At 42.4% G+C, this 24,555-nt stretch overlaps 2 protein-coding genes across 9 annotated transcripts in view; one reads left to right on the forward strand and one right to left on the reverse strand.

The window, feature by feature from the left end:
- The window catches only part of SCG3 (secretogranin III), a 34,896-nt gene extending 23,811 nt beyond the window's left edge, over positions 1-11,085 (forward strand). The window contains exons 12-13 of the mRNA XM_004755429.3: positions 5,247-5,327; positions 10,770-11,085. Coding sequence (XP_004755486.1) covers positions 5,247-5,327; positions 10,770-10,888 — 200 coding nt within the window. The 3' untranslated portion in view covers positions 10,889-11,085. The remainder of the gene's footprint in view (positions 1-5,246; positions 5,328-10,769) is intronic.
- A 3,021-nt stretch (positions 11,086-14,106) lies between these two features.
- The window catches only part of LYSMD2 (LysM domain containing 2), a 38,455-nt gene continuing 28,006 nt past the window's right edge, over positions 14,107-24,555 (reverse strand). For 4 of the 8 annotated variants that reach the window (XM_045067677.1, XM_045067676.1, XM_045067675.1 and 1 more), the window contains 2 exons: positions 15,995-16,326; positions 14,107-14,658 (listed from right to left, as the gene is read on the reverse strand). In XM_045067677.1, coding sequence (XP_044923612.1) covers positions 14,616-14,658; positions 15,995-16,326 — 375 coding nt within the window. In that variant the 3' untranslated portion in view covers positions 14,107-14,615. Of the gene's footprint in view, positions 14,659-15,994; positions 16,327-16,924; positions 18,128-20,174; positions 21,622-24,326; positions 24,461-24,555 lie in introns of those variants that run through there. The other 4 variants (XM_004755426.3, XM_004755425.3, XM_045067679.1 and 1 more) reach the window with 4 other exon arrangements.

The following is a 24,555-nucleotide window of genomic DNA, read 5'->3' on the forward strand; positions in this document are numbered from 1 at the left end:
TACGGGGCTGGGGGACAGATCAGGTTAGCATTTGTGTATAAAAAGGGGTATTACTTTTGCAGTGCTGAAAACCAGAACAGCCAGAAAAAGCAGGGCTGCTTCTTGATCCTGGCCCTCTTCCCATCTGCTTCAGCATATGTTTTAAAGATTGTGCCATATTACCTCAGCCATGAGCTATTTGTTTTCAAAGGAAACTGAAATAAATTTGAAAAAAATAGTCCAGCTTTCCAAAGTGGACTCTCATGGGCTTTTACTGCACACTGTGTAAATAAAAGATTTGCTTTCCAGTTCCCCGGAAAAGAAAATGTAAATAGGAACCAGCTGTTCCTCTCTAAGAGCAGAAGACACCTGATTTCATTCACCTGTCACCAGTGCTCCAGTAAGTGTGTGGAGGGCTCAATGCTGGTGGCAGTGGTTCCCAAATTCCCGCCCACCCCACATGGGAACCTCAGGACCATTTTTTAAAAATCATGCTTGGCCCCTACCTCTGGATAGTCTCATTTAACTGGTATGAGGAGTAACCTTGGCATCAGGATTTTTAAAACCTCCTCTAAGTGACTCTAGTATGCAGCCAAGTTTGAGAACCACTGCCTTGTTGGCTAGTTTGGTAACAACAACAACAGGGACTAAATTGTTTTAGTCTAAAAGGTGGATTTTACCCAGCTACAGTCTGTAAAGGCTCTAGATTCATTCTAGCTCAAGACCAGGTCCTGACCTTTACTTAGCTGTGTTCCTTTGGGCGTGTCACTTAACTTCTTTGAGCATTAGTTCCCTTGCGAGTAAATGGGAATGAAAATGCTAATTTCTTAAAGTACCATGAAGATTAAATGACATATGGATATAGTATGTCTAGCACATTTGTAGGTATTTTAAATTGTTTCTGCTATAACTGTCATTTCAATTCAGAATTCATTATACTTCAAGTCTTTCAAATAAACTTTTTTTTTGCTAAAAACAGAAATCTGTACCATTTACACTTTAAAAAAGTAAAATTCTGGGCCTGGGTGGCTCAGTGGGTTAAGCCGCTGCCTTCAGCTCAGGTCATGATCTCAGGGTCCTGGGATCGAGTCCCGCATCGGGCTCTCTGCTCAGCGGGGAGCCTGCTTCCTCCTCTCCTCTCTCTACCTGCCTCTGCCTGCTTGTGATCTCTCTCTGTCAAATAAATAAATAAATAATCTTAAAAAAAAAAAAAAGTAAAATTCTTCTGATTACAATTCAGCATCTAAGAAGCCTTTATCCATTCACTTATTTGACAAATATTTATTGGTAGACTACTACAAATAGACTACTACAAATGTCAGGCTTTATCAGCAAATAAGAAATATTTCTAAGGGAGGAAGACAAACAATAAACTTGCATAAATTATATAATTTGGTAGAAAGTGATAGTGTTATAGATAAAAATAAAGCAGAAGAGGAGAATGAGAGTGCTGGGGGAGGGTCTATTTTAAATTAGAGAAACTGTTGGGACACCTGGGTGGCATAGTCCATTGAGCCCAAACTCTTGGTTTGGGCTTAGGCCATGATCTCAGGGTTGTGGGATTGAGCTCCGCACTGGACTCCACACTTACCACAGAGTCTGCTTCAGGATTCTCTCTCTCCCTTCTCCCTCTACCAACACCCCCCTCCCACTCACCCTCACTCTCTTTCTCTCAAATAAGTAAACCTTTAAAAATAAATAAATTAGTTGGGGCGCCTGGGTGGCTCAGTGGGTTAAGCCGCTGCCTTCGGCTCAGGTCATGATCTCAGGGTCCTGGGATCGAGTCCCGCATCGGGCTCTCTGCTCAGCGGGGAGCCTGCTTCCCCCTCTCTCTCTCTGCCTGCCTCTCTGCCTACTTGTGATCTCTTGTCTGTCAGATAAATAAAATTAAAAAAAAAATATTTAAAAAATAAATAAATTAGAAAAACTGTCCCAATCATATGTGGTTATGATCCACAAGATCGTAGTTTAGTTTTAATGGATTACAGAATAGATTTCTTTAAGCTGCAGTAAACTCATTTTCGGTCATGGGTTGGTAATATCAATGTAGTGGATAAAATTACTTTCAAGAAGTTCATAATTTTTATTTATTTAAAAAAATTTTATTTATCTATTTGAGACAGAGAGATACAAAGAGAGAGAGAGAGCATGAGCCAGGGGAGAGGCAGAGGGAGAGGGAGAAGCAGGCTCCCCGCTGAGCCAGGAACCCGATGTGGGACTCGATTCCAGGACCCTGGGATCATGACCTGAGCTGAAGGCAGACATTTAACCATCTGAGACACCCAGGCACTCCCATTTCATACCTTTAAAAATTTAACATTTTTTTAGAAGATTTTATTTATTTATTTATTTATTTGACAGACAGAGATTACAAGTAGTCAGAGAGGCAGGCAGAGAGAGAGGAGGAAGCAGATTCCCCACTGAGCAGAGAGCCCAATGCGGGGCTCCATCCCAGGATGCTGAGACCATGACCTGAGCCAAAGGCAGAGGCTTTAACCCACTGAGCCACCCAGGTGCCCCCCCAAATTTTTATAGGAAATCAGTTCCGGAGCAAAAAGCAGCTAACAAGATGATGCCAAGTCCTCTATTTCAAATTGCCTTAGGTTGGGTTCCTTCTGAAGCAGATCCTGAGAAAAGGATTTGAGGTCAAGTTTAATAGGGAGATGACCCCAGGGAATACCTCTGGGGGGGTATAGGTACATGAGACAGGGAGAGGAAAGAGTCCCATATAAGCTGGGTTCACAAACTGGCTTCAGTTGTAACTGGAGCTCAGTCCCACAGATGATCTCTGGGAGGCTGTGTGGAATGTTCCTGAAGCAAAATGAAACTGGGTATTTATCTACCATTCTACCCATCGTTAGGTGAGGGCCCCTCTATTAGCATATGTGGAATAAAGCAGACAGGAAGTTGGGGAAGCAACAGTTTCTGCTACATTGTGGCAAAAAGCCCATATTTATTCTGTACTCTACTAGTTTTAAAAATAAGGATATGCTTTTTTAAAAGTTTATTTATTTATTTTATTTTTAGAGACAGCATGCGAGAGGGAGAGAGTGGGAGGGGGAATCTCAAGCAGACCCCCTGCTCGGTTCAGAGCCCAATATGAGGCTCAGTCTCATGACCCTGACATCATGACCTGAGCTGAAACCAAGAGTTGGATGCTTAACCAACCGAGCCACCCAGGCGCCCCTCCTAATTGAGAGTGTGTAACACAGTATTTACACAGAGACTAAGCTCAGGTTTTCTTTTTCTTGAATAAGCTTTCCACATTATGCTATATCATAAATAAGATTGTGGGGGTGAATGCTTAACATGATTTAAAGAACAAGATCATTTTCAAACATTCTTAAAAGTTTCAGAAGCCCTGATTTCTTAATGTGCTAATAACAAATTCTCTATCTGTTAAAGCCCTATATGAGATCCACTAATTGGATTTAAATGCTTTAAAAACAATGAAGCCGCGTTCTTTAGAAATAGTCTCTACTAAGATTTCTTTCTTTGTTCAAAATGCTTTTTCTATACGAATTAATTTGAAATAGAATAACTGTTTTTATGCTACCAAATCCAACTGACCTTCTCAGCAAACAAGCAACAGGCAATGAATATCACTATGTTCATTGTATTGTAACATTATAACTTCAGCCAGGAGGACTTGGTCTTTCATTTGCTCCAACATTCTTAAAAACAAAGCACTGAAACAAAGACTTCTTCCGCACAGGCGATTACAGTGAATTTGGGGTGAAAAGTGTGAATCTCTTCTCTTGTCCACTCATCCCTTTGGCACAGGAACTTCCCTGTGCTTCTTTGGGTCTGGGTAACATGAAGCCGCAGTGGTGAGGCAAGAGTTTGGGCTTACAAGATCAGGAAGAAAGATGCCCAGGAGGTCACTTAGGTAAATGCAGAGGCGGAAACCAGAGCATCAGCAGATCCTTGGGCAGTGTTGTCATTCATGGACTGTAGTCAGATGAACCGGGGGTTCAAGCCTGGCTTTACAGCTGACTAGTCATCTGACCTTCAACATGTTACTTTGTCTCTCTCTGCTTCAGTTTCTTCATCTGTAACACTGGGAGGAAATGGGAGCACCTGAAGAGGGTGTGGTGAATAGTGAAAGGAATAGGGTATTTTGGAGCACAAAGCACAGCCCTGGGCACGTCCTAAGCATCCTAACTCAACCAGGAAGTCTGGGCAGTACACTAGAGGTAGCAGGGCTCAACAAGGAGCTCGGAATGGGTGGTCACCATTGAGCTTGGGCAGCCGTTACTTCTTGCAGAGCTCCTGTACTTTGAAGGCTTCTTTCTCAGGCTCTTCAGAATTCTCTAGACTACCTGGTCCCTTGGTGCAGACACTCTGAGCCCTAGGGACTTCCTCTGCTTTCAGGTGTGGTTGATTTCTTTGAGACAGAACAAGGCTATATCAGTGTCAAGGTCCCAAGACAGATCTTTCCTTTCAGATGATGCAGGTAGCAGAACCTTGGTGAGACCAGCGTCTAAATTCTACTGCTATTTCCGATGCGGTCTCGGCCCAGTCACTTACCTCTTTAAACCTTAGTTTCCTTATCCTGCCCACTTGCAGGCCACAGTGCATATAAAGGGCATGGGGAGCAGGTGTTTCAGTGATGCCTAGTTTCCTCTCACCACACCTGAGGAGAAGGTTTACCCCCGGGGAGCTTTACTAGAATGAGTTCTAAGGTTTACATCCAAACCTTGAAATGAGGCCTGTGTCTCCTCTTCATCTGAGTTTTTACACACCCCCTACCAGACTGAGCAGAAGACTTGTATGACGGCCTACACAAAGTCACACACACGGACGTACTTAACATCATTCATTTAGTGATAGAGTCTTTTCAGTTTGGGAGTATCACCACTCCGATTTAGTTCTTGACCTGAGAATACTCCCCAGTTTGGAAGAACCAGTGCTGACCAGAAATGATGCAGTCTAAGAATTCAAGGCCCCTACCTATCCAGTGAACTGAATCAAAACTTTTCTGTCAGGACATCAGATGGGGGTGTGTGTGTGTGTGTGTAATGGCTCCTTGACACTAGCCTGGTCCTGTCTCATGGAATCATCCCTACCCACTCTCCTCAGCAGCCAACCCCCTCCCCACACACACACCCCATGCACACAATTATGCACACTACTTCATGAGTGATACCGCCTCACAAGAACTCGACAAGTCCAGGGTTTATGGCTCTAGGCAAGAGTGTAGTCTTTAAAAAGAAATGCAGTGATATTTTATGAGTGTTTCATAGGGATTCTCTGCCCTTTTCCAGGGAAAACAGAAGCCTATTTGGAAGCCATCAGAAAAAATATTGAATGGTTGAAGAAACACAACAAAAAAGGAAATAAAGAAGGTAAGAATTTAGTGTGGTGGTAAACTGCCAATTTTACCCATTTGTCAGGGGTTCTTGTTAAATGAAGTTTCCCATAATCAAACCAGTATAAAAAGACTCCAGGAAGAAGGAATGCCAGTGCAGGAATAGAATCTCCATTTCTCTTATTTTTCATAACAGCCTCTCAAGCATAGGCCTTTTCTTTGACATTTTATTATGAAAAACGTCAAACAAAAGTAGAGAGAATAGTATAATGAATCCCCATGTATCCATCAACTACCTCCAATAATTATCAACACTTTGCCCTTTCCTTGGAGTATTTTTTAAATTTTAAAAATATTTTTAGGTTTTTTAAAAAGATTTTGTTTTTTTATTTGACAGAGAGATAGAGATAGCACAAGCAGACAGAGCGGCAGGGAGAGGGAGAAGCAGGTTCTCCACTGAGCAGGGAGCCTGATGCGGGGCTCATCCCAGGACCCTGGGATCATGACCCAAGCCAAAGGCAGATGCTTAACTGACTGAGCCACCCAGGTGCCCCTACTTACATTTTTAGAGGCAGAGGAGGCAAGGGTGGGGCAGAAAGAGGGATAGAGAATCCTAGGCAGGCTCCACACCCAGCATGGAGTCCAGTGCAGAGCTCAATCCCATGACTCTAAGATCATGACCTGAGCTGAAATCAAGAGTCAAATGCTTAACTGACTGAGTCCCCCAGGTTCCTCTCCTTCGAGTATCTTTTTTTTTTTTAAGATTTATTTATTTATTTGACAGAGAGATCACAAGTAGGCAGAGAGGCAGGCAGAGGGGGCGGGGGAGGGGGGGAAGCAGGCTCCCTGCTGAGCAGAGAGCCCTATGTGGGGCTTGATCCCAGGACCCTGAGAACATGACCTGAGCCGAAGGCAGAGGCTTTAGCCACTGAGCCACCCAGGCGCCCCTCTTATTTTTTTTTAAGACTTTATTTATTATTTATTTGACAGAGAAAGATCACAAGCAGGCAGAGAGGCAGGCAGAGAGAAAGGAAGGGAAGCAGGCTTCCTGCTGAGCAAAGAGCCCGATGCGGGGCTCGATCCCAGGATCCTAGGATCATTCCTTTGAGTATCTTAAACAAAGGCATTTGTGACCACATATTAGATGTACCCTGCAGTCATAAAAGCTGTCAGTCATTTACTTAAAATAAAACACAGAATAAGACTGTTCTGTTCTGAGTACCAGAGAAGTGAAAATGGAAGCTGCAGCCTCCCCCTGTCCTCCCCAGCCCCCCAAGGAGCTCCCAGCATCACTTAAGCTACAGATGGCCCTGCTCAGTGCTATCACAAACAGGTGGAGTGGTGCAAAGGTGGGGAGCCCATCTCTTTACAGGCAGATATAGCAGTGGGAGTAAGGTCCACAGGAAAGCCTTTGCTGGAAAGCTATGGGACGAGAGTTGGAGGCAGAGGCAACACTGGGTGCCAAGACATAAAGAGACAAAAGAGTCATGTGTTCTGGGAACCGGAGCTAACTCAGTTTCCCTGGAACACTGGGTGTCTATGGGATGGTGGGTAGCAGCCAGATCAGGAAGGAGCTTGTGCACCCTGCAAAAGAGGTAAAATTCAGCCAGAAGAGCCTAAATTATGGCTTAATTAGGCTAGGAGCTGATTGAAGAAATAGGACCCCAGAGGACTGGGCAGAGATTGGAGGATCTGGAGCAGAAATGATGGGGCTTACACAGAGGCAAGGCAGCAGAAATAAAGAAGGGAGAAACTTGAGAGCAACGTGAAGAGAGGAGTCCACCATGAGTCCCAGGTATCTGACCAAGCAGTTGCCAAGTGATGCTTTTAAAATGAGATGAAGGACACCTACTTGGGTGGCTCAGTTGGTTAAGCCACTGCCTTCAGCACAGGTCATGATCCCAGGGCTCTGGGATTGAGTCCTGCATTGGGCTCCTTGCTCGGCAGGGAGCCTGCTTTTCTCCCTGCCTCTGTCTGCCACTCTGCCTGCTCTCTGACAAATAAATAAATAAAATCTTAAACATAACTAAATAAATAAAATGAAATGAGAGGTATTTTCAAACTTGAATGTGTATTCAGATCTTGTGTGGAGCCCCTCAGGGTCTTAATGCCCAGGTTGCATCTCAGAACCACTAAATCAGACACTCAAGTGGAAGGACAGAAGCATCGGACAGAAGCATCCATGATTCCATTGTGTAGACAAGTTTCGGAACCACTGAGACAGAGTACAATGGAAGAAAGAGATATTTCTTGCTCCTCTTTAGCTTGTGATCTTTTTAAATTGAGTGAGATGGAAACAATTATCAGCTTTTTGCATGTATTTCATTTTATTTGGTTCAGAATGGTGTGAATTTCCACTCTGTCAGTTCCATTCAAATTCACATGAACCATATTTCATCAAATCTGTCATTGATTGAAAAATGCACCATTGTTTCATATACCACTAAGGAAGAAAAATTATAATGTGCCATCAGTGACTGTGAAGACTTTAAAATAAAAAAATGTTGATCTTAGAATGAGTGCAATACAATAAGTACCAAACACATTTTGAAACCAATATTCATTTTATGGTCCAACAGTTTAGAGTACTTAACGTTCTTTCTTTCACTGATTAACATGAATCAGACCCTGGGCATGACCCGCAACATCCTGCAATTTAATTTTCCACTTCCAGAAATGACCAACCTAGTGAAGCATGGAACCCTAGTGCTTGCATCTCAAAGGACTGTGAGCAAACTGCAGAATGATAGTGTTGAGTTTGGGGCTCCCCTTTGCCTGTAAGCAGTGGGGGCTATCTGCCTTACACCCTCCTAAAGGCAGAAGCAGAAAGCCTTTCTTCCATTGCCTTTGTATGTGCTCTGCTTGACCTAGCTCACCTCGTTAAGTCTGTGGGGATCTAGATCTGGGACCTTGGAGTGGCAGCAGCTGTGTGAGCAGCAAGTCCATTTGCTCTAGGAGTTCTGACCTTCCTTAACCTCTGTGGATGCCCTTTGCTGGGCAGGGGTTTGGGTGACCTGCGTCTCCTTCCCAAATCCAGGAAAGGGAGGTCCCTGTGATGTGATACTGAGGAGAAGGAAAAACTTTATACACCCTTAAAGTCTGTACTTTTAAAAAACTGAATCACAGCCCTTTTCTCTTTGGAGTGTTAACAACCTTAAAACATTCTTTTTTTTTTTTTTTAAAGATTTTATTTATTTATTTGACAGAGAGAGATCACAAGTAGGCAGAGAGGCAGGCAGAGAGAGAGAGAGAGAGGAGGAAGCAGGCTCCCCGCTGAGCAGAGAGCCCGACGTGGGACTCGATCCCAGGACCTTGAGATCATGACCTGAGCCGAAGGCAGTGGCTTAACCCACTGAGCCACCCAGACGCCCCTACCTTAAAACAGTCTTAAGGTTAACAAGGTGGTTCCTCACTTGAGTGACCTTAACAGGCAGCCAGCAGCCTTTCTTCTGCACCATGCTTGTTTTTCCCAGGCACGCATGACAGCTACATCTTAACGATACAGTTTTCCTTTGCATCCATTCAAATCACCTGGACCTCTTCACATCTGCTCTTGGGCTGCCTTTCGTCCCACTAAAGATGTCGACCCTGCAGCGAGCTCGGGAGAGCCGTTATTAATCTGAACCAGCAATCATCAGAAGGGGCCTCTTTGTGCCCTCCGAGTCAGTCAGCAATCCGCTGGTGAGGGGTGCACAAAATGTATGTTCAGCTCCATCCTGTTTTGTCCTGACAGCAAGGGAAAGTGAAAAAGAACACCAACAACAGAAACCCCAAGCACTTGCTGAACTTGGGTTCTACACCTGTTCGTTACTTCACATTCCCTACTTCAAGGCTGTAGATGGCCAAAGCAGGAACTGCAGACAGAATGGGGCTCAGAACAGAACCAGACTCCGCCTGACCTGAGCAAGTGACTTACCTCCTTTGTCCTGTTCTTCATCCCTGAGATGGGGTTACTAACGCTTACCTCAGGGAGTCCCTTGAGGAGCAAGACAGATGACAGTTGTGAAGTGCCCGGGGCTACAGTGGTCTCTTTAATCTTCGTGGCCAACCCCTAACGGGAACAAACGCCTCTTTCCTGGAGGGGAAACAGCTTTTCTCTAAACCTTGGCTCGCTTGATATGATAAACACCTGGCGCTCACAGCAATGTTTTTTATAGTTTTCGTTTCATGGGAGCTCTGAGCTTTTGTTCCCCACTCTTTCCTTTTTCTTCTCCTTTACAAACTGACAGAAGGCAAGGCTCTGTTCCAGGGGCTGCTATAGCCAAGTTGAATGGCACTGTCCTCAAGGAACACAGCCTCAGGCAACTTGAAATCTGGGGGGGGGGGGTCTTCCCAAGTATGCTGGGGTATAAGAAGACCCACACGTCCAGCCCTGAGAGATGTGAGTCATGGATTTTGGTACCACCATAGGATGCACTGCATGTAGCCATGAAAAGAGTTTCTTAAGAATATTGATACTTACTGGGTAAAGGGAAAGTAGCTCGTTAATAAGGTTGTATATATACCATGATCTCAATTCCGGGTTGAGATATATATATTTGAAAAGCAAGAAAGTAAAACAAAACATCTGTGGTTATTTATGACAGATAAAATTCAGGTGATTTGAATTTTATTTCCATGTTTCTGTATTTCCCATTTTTTTAACAATAAGCTTCAAGGAGGATGTGGGTTTTCTTTAAGCCTTCAGAAGAATGCCACAGGCAGCCTCCTTACTTGGGGATCTTTGTTTTTGATGGGTGGTTTTATGGTTTACATAGGTTTTTTTGTTTAAGTAGGACAGAAGACCCATAAAGAGGTTTCTCAAGAAAAAAAAAAAAAAAGCTCATACATATAATTTTTTGTTTGTTTTGCTCCATGCATATAATTCAGATAATGTAAAAAATCACAGCAATTCTTCATTTGGGAAAAAAAAAAAAAAGTGGGTCGTCCCATCAACACTGACTTAACCTGTATAACAATTGCAGAAAACCAAAACACCTGGTTCTGTTTGTAACTCTTACTACCTGTGTGAGCCTGAACAAGGTACTTAAGCTGTAGGATCTTGTTATCCCAATGTGATTCCTAGACTGACAGCATCGACATCTCCCTGGAGCTTATTTAACATGCAGAACCCGGAGTTCCACGTCAGACCTACTAATACAAACCTATAAGAACCCTGGGTGATTGGTATACACATTAAGTTTGCAAAGCCCTGGTCTATGAGCCTGTTCCCTCCATGGTCAAATGAGGGTGGCACTCCCCACCTGAACACCTTGCAGGAGTGATGGACAGCAAATGAGGTAATATCATACACACACACACAGTTTTAAACTCTAAAGACTGAACAAATGCCAAGAGCTGTTATGTTTTCCAATGTGAAAGACAAGGATGAAATGGTAGTTGTGTTGTTGCATTAAAAGCTTCTTAGCTAATGGTAATCATTGTAATGGGAAGTCTCTTTCCTGATCATTGCTCACGATACACTAACAATATTTTTCAGATTATGACCTTTCAAAGATGAGGGACTTCATCAACCAACAAGCTGATGCTTATGTGGAGAAAGGCATCCTTGATGAAGAAGAAGCCGATGCCATCAAGCGTATCTACAGCAGCCTGTAAAAGTGGCGGAAGATCTGGGAGTCTTTAGATTATCCCAGCAAATGTAGCTTAAAACACTTCTAATTCTGTCATTAAAGATATTTGACCCAAGGATTATTAGAAAGTGATGAAATTGCAGTAGTTAACCTTTTAGAAGTGGTTCAACATAGCTTTCTTGCCATAAAAACTGTCTGAAAAGTAAAGATGTATATAAGCTGCGCTTTTGTATATAGAATCCTCATTTCCTTATAGATTTACATTTTATAATCAGAGATATGTGGCTTCGGAAAGGCTGTCATGGACAGAACTTAAAATTGAAGCTTCTTCCCGCTGTGTCACACCCAGAGGGACCCCACAGGCAAAGAATTAGGGGGTTCTGTTTTCAAGGCATGCTGGGTACCAAAGCACCTCCTAGACTCTGTCTGTTAGAAGATGTCATTTCCAGTTCCCTTCTGGAGTTAAAATAAATTAATCTTTCCTCCAAGCCTTTCTAGCTTAAAGGATAACTCTGCTTTTTTGACTGTTCCTGCTGGCTCTTTATCAGGCCCAGTGGTGCAAAAAGGAACCTGAAAGATAAGCATAGGGTTTGCTGGACTCATCAACAATTTCTCCCCACTCTTGACATTTCCAGACATCAAGTTTGTTTATTAATAGGGATAACTATGTGCTCTCCAAGGAGAAAAATGAGGTCATAAATACTGCAGAAGCAAAGTAAACATGTCTGCCAGACCTGAGTTATCTAAACTGAATTTAATCCAGGCCACGGTTTCTCAACAGAGAGCAAGAGGGCCAGGCAGTAGGAAAGAAACAATCAGTCCCTTCGTGGACCAAAGCTTTTAAACGAGTTTTCCTGGAAGAAAAAGTTAATGAACTTGGGGCCCCTGCAACTCCTCTTCCTCAGCTTCCATCACAAACACAGCTCTGGAAACAACACACAGTGGCCCAACGTCCTCCTGAAATGGTTGGTAATGGACAATGCTCCCAAGCCAGAGAATCCTTTGGAAATGCATTATTCAGCATAAAGTTATAACATTTTTCTATCTATTTCAGCTTGAAATCTTAAAAATAATATAATCTTTGTGTATTACCTGTCATAACTTCAAACAGCCTTCTGATACTTGTCTAGAATGCTCCTCCTTGGTATCTACTTTTTGGTGAGGGCTGGGGAACTTACAGGGGAAAGTATTAAGAGGTTATTTTTCTCGGGGAGGAAACCACTGCTGCTCCTCCCCATCCTCTCTAGAGTTGTAAAAATAAACAAAACCAAAGCCTGACACCTATAAAAACTAAACTTGGTATGTTCTAGAGAAGTCATTACTCCCTGGTAAGCAGTAAGAGGGAACTAGAAACACCTCTGCCCAAATTATCCTTGCCCAACTCAATGAGTCAGACACTTTTAATGTCATCTTTGATAACATGACCGATCATTCGCCCATGTCCTATAGTCCAAGTAGGCTGCTTGTTCATCAGGACAAAAAAAAAGTCTGGCTGCAATTAAAGCATTTTATTCATTCATTTTTCTATAATTTACCTAGATATCTATGCAATCTATTTTAAAATAAGACATTTATGTAGGGAGTTTATTGTAGTTTTCTGACACGCAGACATTCATGAACTCTGAGCAGTAAACAAGACAAAAGAAAAGGGAGCTCATTGGCCTTGTTTCAGAAATGAGGAAACTGGTTCACAAGGACACAGAGCATACTCAAAGTCAGATGAGCAAGAAGTGGTTAAAAGTGGGCCTCGAGGGCGCCTGGGTGGCTCAGTGGGTTAAGCCGCTGCCTTCGGCTCAGGTCATGATCTCAGGGTCCTGGGATAGAGTCCTGCATCAGGCTCTCTGCTCAGCAGGGAGCCTGCTTCTCTCTCTCTCTCTCTCTCTCTGCCTGCCTCTCCATCTACTTGTGATTTCTCTCTGTCAAATAAATAAATAAAATATTTAAAAAAAAAAAAAAGTGGGCCTCGAGGCCTCAAACCCGGTTTCTTGTGGCTCAGTCCGCTCCTCCAAGGCAGCACTAGAGTACTCTGGTCCCAGACAGTTCAACTGTGGCCTCAACAAATCCAGAGTTTTTAAATACTTGAAGGAGAGAGATGTCCTGGCCAGAAAGTGCTAAGAGTAGACCTTAGGCAACAAAGAAATACTCAGAAGAAGCTTTTTAAGATTGTGGTCTGAATTTTACATTTCTGCTTATATTCTATCTTTTGGACAGCATTTTTGGATTTATGTCTTTTGGATCACTCTCAAGTTTCAGATCATGTCACGTTAAACAGCATGATAACTTTACATTTTTGAAAGTTTCTGGGCCTCCGGAGGCCTAGACCTTGTCTTATGTGCACAGTGTTTTCCCTTCCTTTATTTTTCTGTTTTCTCCTCTTCCAACTATCCCCCCATAGTCAGGTAGTAGCAAAGCACGATCAAGAGATCACACTATATCAAAGATGGTAACAGCATGAGAAAAAAAAATCCCAACACATCAGGGAGTGTGCATGTTATGAACAAACAAGAAATTCGAGACAGGGGCAGATGACCAGTGTTTCCCATGCGTGCACCTGTTGGTCACCCTCAAGGGCTGGAAATGCGCAGTTCTGGTTCTGGAAGCTCTGTTCCATTGATGCCTAAAGGCACCTGTTTCCTGCTTAGTGGAAGACCTGGAGGAGCAGGACAAGGAAGAGAAAATGAGGGGAGAGTCCTGTTTGCCCCCACAGAAAGCAGATTCCTATGGGGATGCCGGGGAGAGATAAATATAGGGAATTTTTGTGGGAGCTCAGTGATTTCTTTAACCTGGTATTTGAATAAAAACGGAGACCAAAAAGAGTTTAACTCTAAGTAATATTTTGCTTAAGATTTATGGCTGTAACCTATACATACGATAAAAGACAAATTATGTGAATAAAAACTTCATCCTCAATTCAAATGAACACTGACTATGAAACAATCTATAAAGTGACACAGGGAAATCTAAACTAGAATTCACCAATGTGTCAAGAGCATGGCATTTTAAATTTCTCCTTCTCATTATAGTCTATGTTTATACCGTATCTCAAACAAATCAGGAAAAATATTATGAAAATGTAAAGGTTACTAACACCCATGATCGATTTACTTTTACATTACTGAAACATTTTCAAAATTCCAGTTATAATAATAAAAGCATTTAAAACGGAGAAGCTGTCACCATTTCAAAAACAATTTAAAAATCAATTTTATTTTTCCATTTGTTGAAAAAAAACGAAGACTCAAATATGAAAACATAGTTTATTTTCTCATTCAGGCTTTTGTAGTTTATTTTTACAAAATAGCAGACAAAATTTGGTTCTTTATATTAATAGAGAATATGTAATGCATATCGAAATATATAGCACTTAAGTTATAAACACATAGCAAAATCAGCATCACTTCAACAGCAACCATGTATGTCACATAATTAGGATTTCTCAGAAGATCAACATTGTTTTCAGCTTGAAGATGTATATATTCTTTGATGTTTTATGTTAACTACTATTTACAAAACTAGTCTAAAAACTACCATCACCTACAAAAGTGATGAGCTTTAGGATACAATTTTGCTCTCATGCCGTAATAGGGACTTAGAATTATAGAAAGCCAGAGGGAAATAATCACGTCAGTGCAACTGCAGGAGGTGGACCTACTAAATTGCGATTTAACGATGCACGCTTTCAAATCTTCGGTTGTTGGTTTCCTTATGATCCAGCTCTCTCTTAATCCAGGTTAGATGATCACCCCAATCATCTAACTGTGATAGAGGGAAGCTGCATAGGGGCTTTCTTCATCTCTGAAAAAAATACATTCAGTATAAAGCAGTGCTTAAAAATGGTATTCAAAAAACTAATATACATACTTATTATATAAGTTAATATCCATTTGCCAAAGAAGGGTATATCAATTTATAATATTTTATATATCAATTTATAATATTTTGCATGTCCTAGAAGTTATATGCGATGCAAATACTCATTAGGATGGACCTTATTATCTGCATTTTATTGGCATCTCCATTATTGGAATAAAGAAGGGTACTTGTAAAAAAATATATATTTATTCTTATATATTTACATTTTTCTATTCCATTTAAATAAAACATTTTAACTTATACAATGATTATATTTATATTTGTTTATATTTTTTATATTCCACCTTTTCCTCAAAAGGACTCGATGTGTCTACAACAAAAAAGCATACATACGATAAGATGAGTTAGATAGAAACAGAAAATCAGGACCAAGGAAAGAAGAACAGTACGAATATATTAACCATAAGAAATACTGTAGTAGCTGAACTGAACATCAGTTTTAGTTGTTAGCTTCCTGGAGCCAGGGTTAAAAAGGAAACACAATAGCATGTGCCATTCTTGGATTCATAAAGGAAAAAGAAAACCAATTCTGTAGGAGAGAGAAAGATTTGCCCGAGGACCAAATTAAAGAACAAGAAAACAGATCACATGAAAAACACCCAGTAACAAATAATGGACAATGTCTTTGACAAATTACATTAGGATCAGTATTTCACAAGGAGCTGCCCTTCCCAGGGCGGTCCTTCCTTTGATGGGATAAACTAGATGTTTCTGCTTGGCTGCTATCCTGAATTGCTTGCTGGATAGATACGCTACTAAAGCAAAGAAGCAAACTTTTTATAATAAATAACAGGGACAAAAGCAAGTATACTGCAACAGATAACGCCCTATGCAGAATGCAGGAGCTCTTTATACACCTCACATATTGAAAATCACTTTCTAGAATTAAAATAGTTTTTTTAATTTTTTTTTTTTTTAAGATTTCATTTATTTATTTGACAGAGAAAGAGAGAGAGAGAGAGAGAGCACAAGCAGGTGAAGTGGCAGGCAGAGGGAGAGGGAGAAGCAGGCTCCCCAACGAGCAGGGAGCCTTATGCAGGACTCCATCCCACGACCCGGGATCATGAACTGAGCTGAAGGCAGACGCTTGACTGACTGAGCCACCCAGTTACCCCTGAAATATAGTTTTTAAAGCAAAAGGAAAAAAAAGAAAGAGAAGAGCAAAGAGAGAAAACAAAACACACCAAAACTTAGCCAAGCAAGGACATCGTTAAGAGTAATGTATTCAACCTCTGACATTTTACCAGCATATTTTTACCTGCTCTCTTCTTTTAGTTTCTTGGCTGCCTGTGTTGACAACTTAATCTGCAAGTCTAGTCTCTGCAGGAAATCTCTAGCTGACACTTCTTCAGGCTGTACAGGCTGAACATCAGATTCTTGAGGACTGGGAGGAGAAAGGTCTTCCCCAGCTGCCACGGGCTCTTCTTCATGAGAAAAACTGCTACCAACAGTTTCACTTTCTGGAGAATCTATTGAGTTAAGTCCATTAAACAACAAAGGCTTCTCTGATATAACTGGGATGTTCAAAGTTTTCTTCAGAAATATACAATCATTGGTAAACAGTTTATTTGCCCTTTTAATCTGTTCCATCTAAAATATAAAAAAGGAAACACAGAGTTAGATATAAGTAAATCCATTAGTAGGGTTTATTACATAAACAGAACTAAAACTATCCAGGTTTAGAATATGTGCAATGCTTTCTCTGGATTTGAGTGTCTTGATTTGGGTTTAGTCATTTCCCCAGGTACTCCTGGTTATTTCAAGAGTAGTCAGGAAATTGTTTCCCACTCTTAAAAAGGAAAGGCTCAGGGGCACCTGGGTGGCTCAGTGGGTTAAGCCGCTGCCTTCGGCTCAGGTCATGATCTCAGAGTCCTGGGATCGAGTCCCGCATCGGGCTCTCTGCTCAGCAGAGAGCCTGCTTCCCTCTCTCTCTCTCTCTGGCTGCCTCTCCGTCTACTTGTGATTTCTCTCTGTCAAATTAATAAATAAAATCTTTAAAAAAAAAAAAAAAAGGAAAGGCTCATTTTCCCCCACTATAATATTTTCCCTGTAAGGCAGCTTTTACCTTAAATCCCTGAAGTTAAAGAATGTGGAACTTTAAGCTCATCTAATAATTTCTATTCGTGTTTTAACATTTCTGGGATTTGATTTTTTTTTTTTTTAAAACGAATACTATTCTTTTACTTACGGAGTGCTTCTGGGGTCTCTGGAATTGTGTCTGGTAAATATAACGGAAACAGGAGCTGGTACAGGGATAAATATGAGCATTTGCAAGAATGGTGTGGACTGGGGCTGCACCTCACAGAGAAGGTGGGGTTCTGATTTTGATTCTTTCGACTTTAGATGGGCCTTAAAGAACAGGTAGAAGTGGTACAGGTAAGGAAAGGAAGTGGAGAGTGCATTACACACACTATGTCCTATTTCCACCCAAGGAGCAGGCATTTGAAGATCCACTTTACAAATAAAAGAAAAAAAGTCAGAGAGACTACGGACCATGGAACGGTCATACATTGGCAAACGAAGAAGCTAGAATTTAATGGTTACCACTCCACCCCCCGCCTCACCAAACTCTTTCCTAGGCAGACCTCAGCGACGGGGATGGGAGGCGGGGATGGGAAGGGAGAATGAAATGGACACAGGGTCTCCTGTAACCTCCCCAACAGTTCTGCCATCCAGACACTGTCATCTCCTTTTTGCAAATGAAGCAATGGAGACTCCAGAGGGGTGAGTGGCATGCCCAAGTCCACAGCGCTGCGAGTCTGCTGCAGAACCTGGGGCCTGCCGACCTCCAGGCTTCCAGCCCGATACTGTCCTGCGCTGGGCTCTGCACGGGCCCCGCACCCACTCAGTCTCTGCACAGCTCAGTAAGGTGAGGCAGGGAACCAAGACGGTTTGGAAAGATTGCGGAGTTGAGCGCGCAGGCTTGGGAACCTGACAGACCTGGTTTCAAACCCCAGCTCCGACACCAACCACCTCCACGTGTGTCAAGTAGGTGTCGCCCACCCTTCACAGGGGTGTGTACACACACGCGCACAGAGGAGACGGAGAGGTAGGTAGGTAAGCAGGCAGACAGACGCAGAGACAGACAGGATGTCTATGAGAGAAAGAATACTAAGCAGAGCCACTGGCAGCTGGTGATACTACTCTATATTTTCCAGTGAAGAAGTTAAGGCACACAACAGATGACTGATTTGACCAAGTGCCTAAGGCTCTTGCTCTTGAAATGTGTGAGCTGGAGGGGCACCTGGGGGGCTCAGCTGGTTAAGAGTCTTTTGGCTCAGGTTGGAATCTCAGGGTCCTAGAATCAAGCGCCGTGGTGGGCTCCCAACTCAGCAGAAAACCTGCTTCTCCTTGGCTCTCAGCCCTTCTCCCCTCATGCTCCTGTGCCCTCTCTCTCTCTTTCTCAAATAAATAAAATCTTAAAAAAATAAAAAATAAATGTGTGATTTGGGATTTCTTTTTTTTTTTTTTAAGATTTTATTTATTTATTTATTTGACAGACAGAGATCACAAGCAGGCAGAGAGGCAGGCAGACAGAGAGAGGGGGAAGCAGGCTCCCTGCTGAGCAGAGAGCCCAATATGGGGCTCGATCTCAGGACCCTGAGATCATGACCTGAGCCGAAGGCAGAGGCTATAGCCACCCAGGCTCCCCATGAGCTACGATTTCTGTTGGACTCTGAATTCCCTACAACAGCAGGATAAAAGTACATGACTAATGGGACCAAATTACGGGATCCTTTAATGCCAAATTGTGAGTGAAAAAATTAGATTCTACATCAAAGAGCCTGAAAAACAAGAGTCGATCACTAAATGAACCCTAGATCTCCTGATTTCTTACTATAAGCTGAATCTACACAAATGGTACACATAAAACTTTTTTTTCTTTTAAAGATACTACATTAAAGTATATTTTGTGTGAAGTGGTGTAGTCTTTTGTGTTCTAGCTTCTGATTAAAGGAGAGAAGGTAAGGGTGAAGAAGAAAGCCATGAATAGGCTAGTGCATTTAGGAGACAAAATTAAAATTTGAAAATCCTAAGTATCTCTGGTCTGGTCAGGCTTTTATTTAAGAGATGTAAATAACTTGAATACCTTATCATAGCAGGTTCAGGTGTATTCTACTCTGCCTTTAATACCCCCCTTTTTTTTTTTTTAATTTTATTTTAGTTTTTTTTTTTTTTTTTAACCAGCTAGCATCTACCTCCTCCATCTTAGTATGTAGGCTTCCAATGGCACTGAACAACTCCCCCCCACACACACTCCAAGGGGAGCATATGACTCATTCTTGCCCTTTGGAGCGTCACAATGTCCTGGCTTTCATGATAGGTCACAGTCCCACAATTCAAAGACAGAGGCAGACATTTGCTGGGTCTGGGAGGGGTGGGAGGGGGTTTCTGTATTTTTTCTGCTGGAAAGAGCTGCCATCCTTCCACCTCACAGAACCTGAGGCCATCTGGAAGGAGAGCAATCAATCCTCTGAAGCGAAGCCTAAAGCCAGAAATCCCTAGGGCCTTTCAATTACATGACCCAATAAACACCATTTTTTGTTTTTTGTTTTTTCCTTAAGCTAAACTGAGTTAGGTCTTCTGTCACTTGTAAGTCAAATAACCTTCCTTGATACAGTGCCCTTTGAAATGCTTATTGGCAGGGGCCTATAATTTTCTGACAATAATGATGGGGGACAGAAACTGACAGGAACACCAGATCTGAGTGCTGAGGCAGGGCGGAGAATATCAAGCATAAACTGTGAATTCCTTCAGGACAAGCACTTTTATTTCTATATCTTCCCTGGGGGTAACAAAGACCTGGTACACAGTAAGTACTTAGGGTAGAAGGATGGAAAGATGGATGGATGAATTAATTAAAACAGGTCAGAGGAGGGACACCTAAGTGGCTCAGTCATTGGGCATCTGTCTTTGGCTCAGGTCATGATACCAGGGTCCTGGGATCAAGCCCTGTATTGGGCTCCCTGCCCGGCCAGAAGCCTGCTTCTCCCTCTCCCATTGCCCCTGCTTGTGATCTCTCTCTCGCTGTGTCTCTCTGTCAAATAAATAAAATCTTAAAAACAAAACAAAACAAACAACAACAACAACAAAAACAGGTCAGAGGAATAGGTATAAAGTTGGTTAAGTGTCTGCCTTGGATTCAGATCATGATCCTAAAGTCCTAGAATCAAGGCTCCCTGTTCAGTGGGGAGTGTGATCTCCTCTGCCTCTCCCCCTGGCTTGTGCTCTCACTCTCTAATAAATAAGTAAATAAATATTAAAAAAAAAAAAAAAAAAAAAAAAGATGAACTCAGGGAAGTAACCAGAAAGGGACCGTGAGTCATCAGTTGTGTTAGTGACTCTCCCTTTCAACCCATCCCCCCACCCAATCCATCCCCAGCTCTTCTTGAGCTTGTTCTGAACCCGAGAGGCTGACCTCTTAAAAACTGCTTTACCTAAGCCCCCTTGTCCTTGGAATTCCAGTGGATGTTCCAAAGGAAGTCATCAGCAGAAAGATACAGCACCATGACTCCAGGGGCTGCACTCTTCTATAGCAGAGTTGCTGTCAGGTAACCATTCCCTCGTCCAAGGCTCCAGCCCTCCTCGTGTGGGGAACACCATGTCTTCTTCTTGCCTTTCAAGCCTTGGGGTAATGTCTTCCTGCTGTTGCTAGTCTCAGGTGCTTCACCATCCCTTGTTGGTTCCCTCAACCCTGCTCATACTTCTTTAAATGTTCCTTTAGGAAATTCTCTTCGCCCACACCCCCCATGCCCACTATCTGTTTCCTGTCAGAACCCTAACCCATACATTTATCATTCAAAACAAGACAGCAGCCCACCCAGCTAGGTGAAGGGTCAATGACAGGGACCACAAGACGAGGCGACTGAGTCAACAGCTGGGTGTGGTCAAGGAGCACAGGGAATGAAGGGCAGGATTCCCTAGTTCTTGTGATCGACCCATTGTTTCACCCATAGAACTGCCTCTTTAGCCTACGAGCTTCCTGAAGTCAGAGACTACACCGTCTCCACCTCGGTGTCATCAGCAAGCATTTAAGTTGTACATTCACCCTATAGACTAGACGGGATATCCAGACATAGCATCAATGTGGGGACCAACCTAAGGACTGGTAGATCTGAGTTTGAAGATGAAATGAGCCTAATACAAGGTAGTTTGAAACAAGGGCTCCAGGGCCATACTTTCTGGGTTCAAATCCTGGCTTTGCCACTTTCTAATCATTCACAATTCTGTTTTATTTCCTGTAAAGTAAGGATAATAGTACCTTCCACACAATATGATCATTATCAGGGTTACACAAATTAGCTCATGTATTTAGGATAATAGGATAATGCATAGCCCCCAGGAAACCCTCTAAAACGATAATGATAATAGCTGCTATCTTGTTATTAAATTTGCTTAAAAGTAAGAAAATAACAAGTAAGGGCAGATTCTAACATGTATTTAGCAAATGAAAAGGAAGGAGGTAGGAATTTCTCACAATAAAAAATATTTCTCCTACAATGTAAGAAAATATAAAAAAAAAACTTCACCAAACCAAGCCCAGATAATTAGCCTCATATGTTGTCACTGCCCTGAGGTGTGTGAGCTCTATATTGTTTCCCACCCCCACAAGGTGATAAATTTGATCTTAACTTATTCTCCTTTACAAGTGGTGGCTTGAACCTACAGAACAGGCTGCAAACTCTGGACTTATAGTAAAGTTAAGGAATAAATCAGTCATGCAAAAAAGCCAGGTGCTGGGGGTGAGGGGAGCAGCATTCCAGTGAGAGAGAGCAGATGCAAGACGCCAGCACAGGGAGAAAAAAAAAATAGTGTGGCTGAAGTATATAGGGAGTAATGAACAAAACTCTAGACTTTTTAAAACTTGGCCTTGGATGCCAAGGTAAAAAAGAAAAAAAAAGATTTTATTTCTTTATTTTTTTTTAGGATTTTATTTATTTATTTTAGAAAGCTGGATGGGGAGGGGAGAGAGAGAAAGAGAGAGAGAGATGCATGAGGGTGGGGAGGGGCAGAGGGAGAAAAATCCAAAGCAGACTTCCTGCTGAGCTCGGAGCCTGACTCTGGGCACAATCCCAGGACCCCAAGATTATGACCTGAGCTGAAATCAAGAGTCAGACACCCAACCATCCAAGCCACCCAGGAGTCCCCCAAATTGGTTTTTATTTCAAATGTGATGAGAAGCCACTGGAGGGTGAAAAAAGGGAGCAACACAATCTGATTACAGCTACAGATCATTCTGGCAGCTTTGTGGAAAATAGATTAGCAAGAAAGAGGCACTAGTGGAAACAGGAAGCCTAGTCATGGAGAAAACCTCACCAGCACAGATAAGAGACGAGATAATCCCAATGAATTGATGTTTTAGGAAAGTTTTATACTTTTATCTGAACATAGATGGGTCTAATGCTCTGACAATGCCACCTCACATAAAGCTAAGAAAAGTCATGATCCAACCCAAGCAAAGAGCTGGAAAACTCTAAATTCCCCACCTGCCCTCTGTTCAACACTTCCTAATACTCAATTTTTATTTTATTACTTATTTATTTACACAAGGACAGAAGTAGTTCAGATGCTGTCCTGTGAACATTTGAAATTCCTCTGAACTTTTGTCTCCTAGATTTAGAACTAGAAACCTGGTGTTGAAAGATCCTGTTAAAAGTTCAAATTTTTCAGGTCAACCGGGTGATTTAGTAGGTTAAGCATATGATTCTTGGTTTTGGCTCAGGTCATGATCTCAGGGTCGTGAGATTGAGCCCTATGTGGGGCTCTGTGCTGGGCGCTGTGGAGCTTGCTTCAGATTCTCTCTCTCCTTCTCCCTCCGCCCCTCCCCACTTCTCTCTTTCTCTTTCTCTCTCTCAGGAAAAAAAAACTTAAAAATTTTCAATACAAGGAGGCGGTGTCTAGCAGAGTTCTTCCATAAATGAATGAGCTTCCTGGAGAAATAAAGAGGCACCCTCATTAAATCTCATCCAGTGCACACACACACTTGTCAGGAGCTACAGAAATAACTTAAACACTGAGGCTCTGGAACGACTCTTAACCCTGGAAGTCCACCGTTCCCCAGGCTCAGTGATTACGTGAATGGTCAATGTCCCAGTGTGTTCTAATTCTAGCACGCTTAACTGCCATTGTTACAGAAGGCCATCAAGTTTTGTTGTTAAAAACACACACAGAATAATTACAGCTGCTTCAAGTTTTGGATATCACAAGGATTTGATTTGTTACAGGCTTTGAAAATTGCAGTTTTCTGGCACAGTCCCAATGCAGACCTGGGTTGTGTTAGGAACACATAAAGCAGGGAACAGTACATTAGAACTCTTCGAAGACATTATGATCCCTTTCCTCCATCCTCCCCAACATATACTTTTTCCTCCACTCTATTGCTAGATTTATCCTTCTGTTAAAAAAAAAAAAAAGATTTTATTTATTTATTTGACACAGGGAGACAGAGCAGGAGAGCACAAGCAGGGGAGCAGAAGACAGAGGGAGAGAGAGAAACAGGCTCCCCTCTGAGCAGGAAGCCTGACATGGGGCTTGGGCCCAGGACCCAGGGATCAAGACCTGAGCCAACAGCACTCGCTTAACCAGCTGAGCCACCCAGGCACCCCTATAGTTATCCTTCTAAAACAATGTTGGATCATACCAGGCCTTGGGTGGATGGTGGAGAATGGATTACTTTTGGGGAAACTGAAACCCAAAACCAAAACAGAACCCAACTCCTTGGGCCTTTTTAAAAAATTATTATTCAATTTATTCAAACAAAAAAAAAGTTCACCTATTTCTCCCACCCCTCTGTCCAACATTTCCTAACACTCAATTACCCTCTATTTCTTGTGGGCAGACGAGTGGGAGGTAGGTATAGCAATTGAATTGTTTTCATTTCAAAAGTCTCTCTGGGGTGCCTGGGTGGCTCAGTGGGTTAAAGCCTCTGCCTTCAGCTCAGGTCATGATCCCAGGGTCCTGGGATCAAAGCCCGCATCGGGCCCTCTGCTCATGGAGGAGCCTGCTTCCTCCCCTCTCTCTCTCTACCTGCCTCTCTGCCTACTTGTGATCTCTGTCAAATAAATTTTTAAAATCTTTAAAAAAAGTCTCTCTCAATCAGGATTGAATAACATGATTCAGTCAAATTGACTGGTCCTCAAGAAACAGATTACAGAATAATGAAGAGCTAACAAGATGGCCACAAGATCAACCATCATGACATTGGGTAGAACAAGCACCACTGATAAGTTAAAAACAACTTCTTTACAATGATTCCCCCGTAAATACATTTTGTGAAGGTGAACTTAGTCTGGAGGGAACTCACAAAACTTCCCCCTACAAAAGTATCTCAACAGGAGCTGCGGGGCACAGCCAGGAACCTTCCACAAAGGCTACTCTGTTCAGCCTCATCAAGCCACTACCCTAACAGTGAAAACAGCGTTCAGAATTTCTGTTTCTACCTCTCCACTCCTTAAGAAAGACAAACCTTTCCAACATTTCAGGATACATAATAACTAACACTTACCCAGCACTGTGTGGCTCCCAGAATATAGTCATACATACATACAACTTTCATTTGATTATCATTTTACAGAAAACTAAAGACTTACATATGAAAGGACTCTCTCAAGGTCCTTTTCCAGGAAGTGCTAGATTCGCCAGTCGCGCCACTGTCTTACTCTCACTCTTCAGTCCTAGGTGTTGGTGGCAATCGGATTCCTTCAATGCCATTCCTTCAATGTGCTAACAGGGATAAGGATTTACTTCTTTCCCACACTATCTCAGAAGAAATAGGAGATTCCATTTATATGAAATGCCCAGAAAAGGCAAATCTATAGA

Source organism: Mustela putorius, unplaced genomic scaffold (assembly GCF_011764305.1).
Source record: "Mustela putorius furo isolate JIRA1106 unplaced genomic scaffold, ASM1176430v1.1 tig00003898_pilon_pilon_pilon, whole genome shotgun sequence".
NCBI classification, from domain to species: Eukaryota; Metazoa; Chordata; class Mammalia; order Carnivora; family Mustelidae; genus Mustela; species Mustela putorius.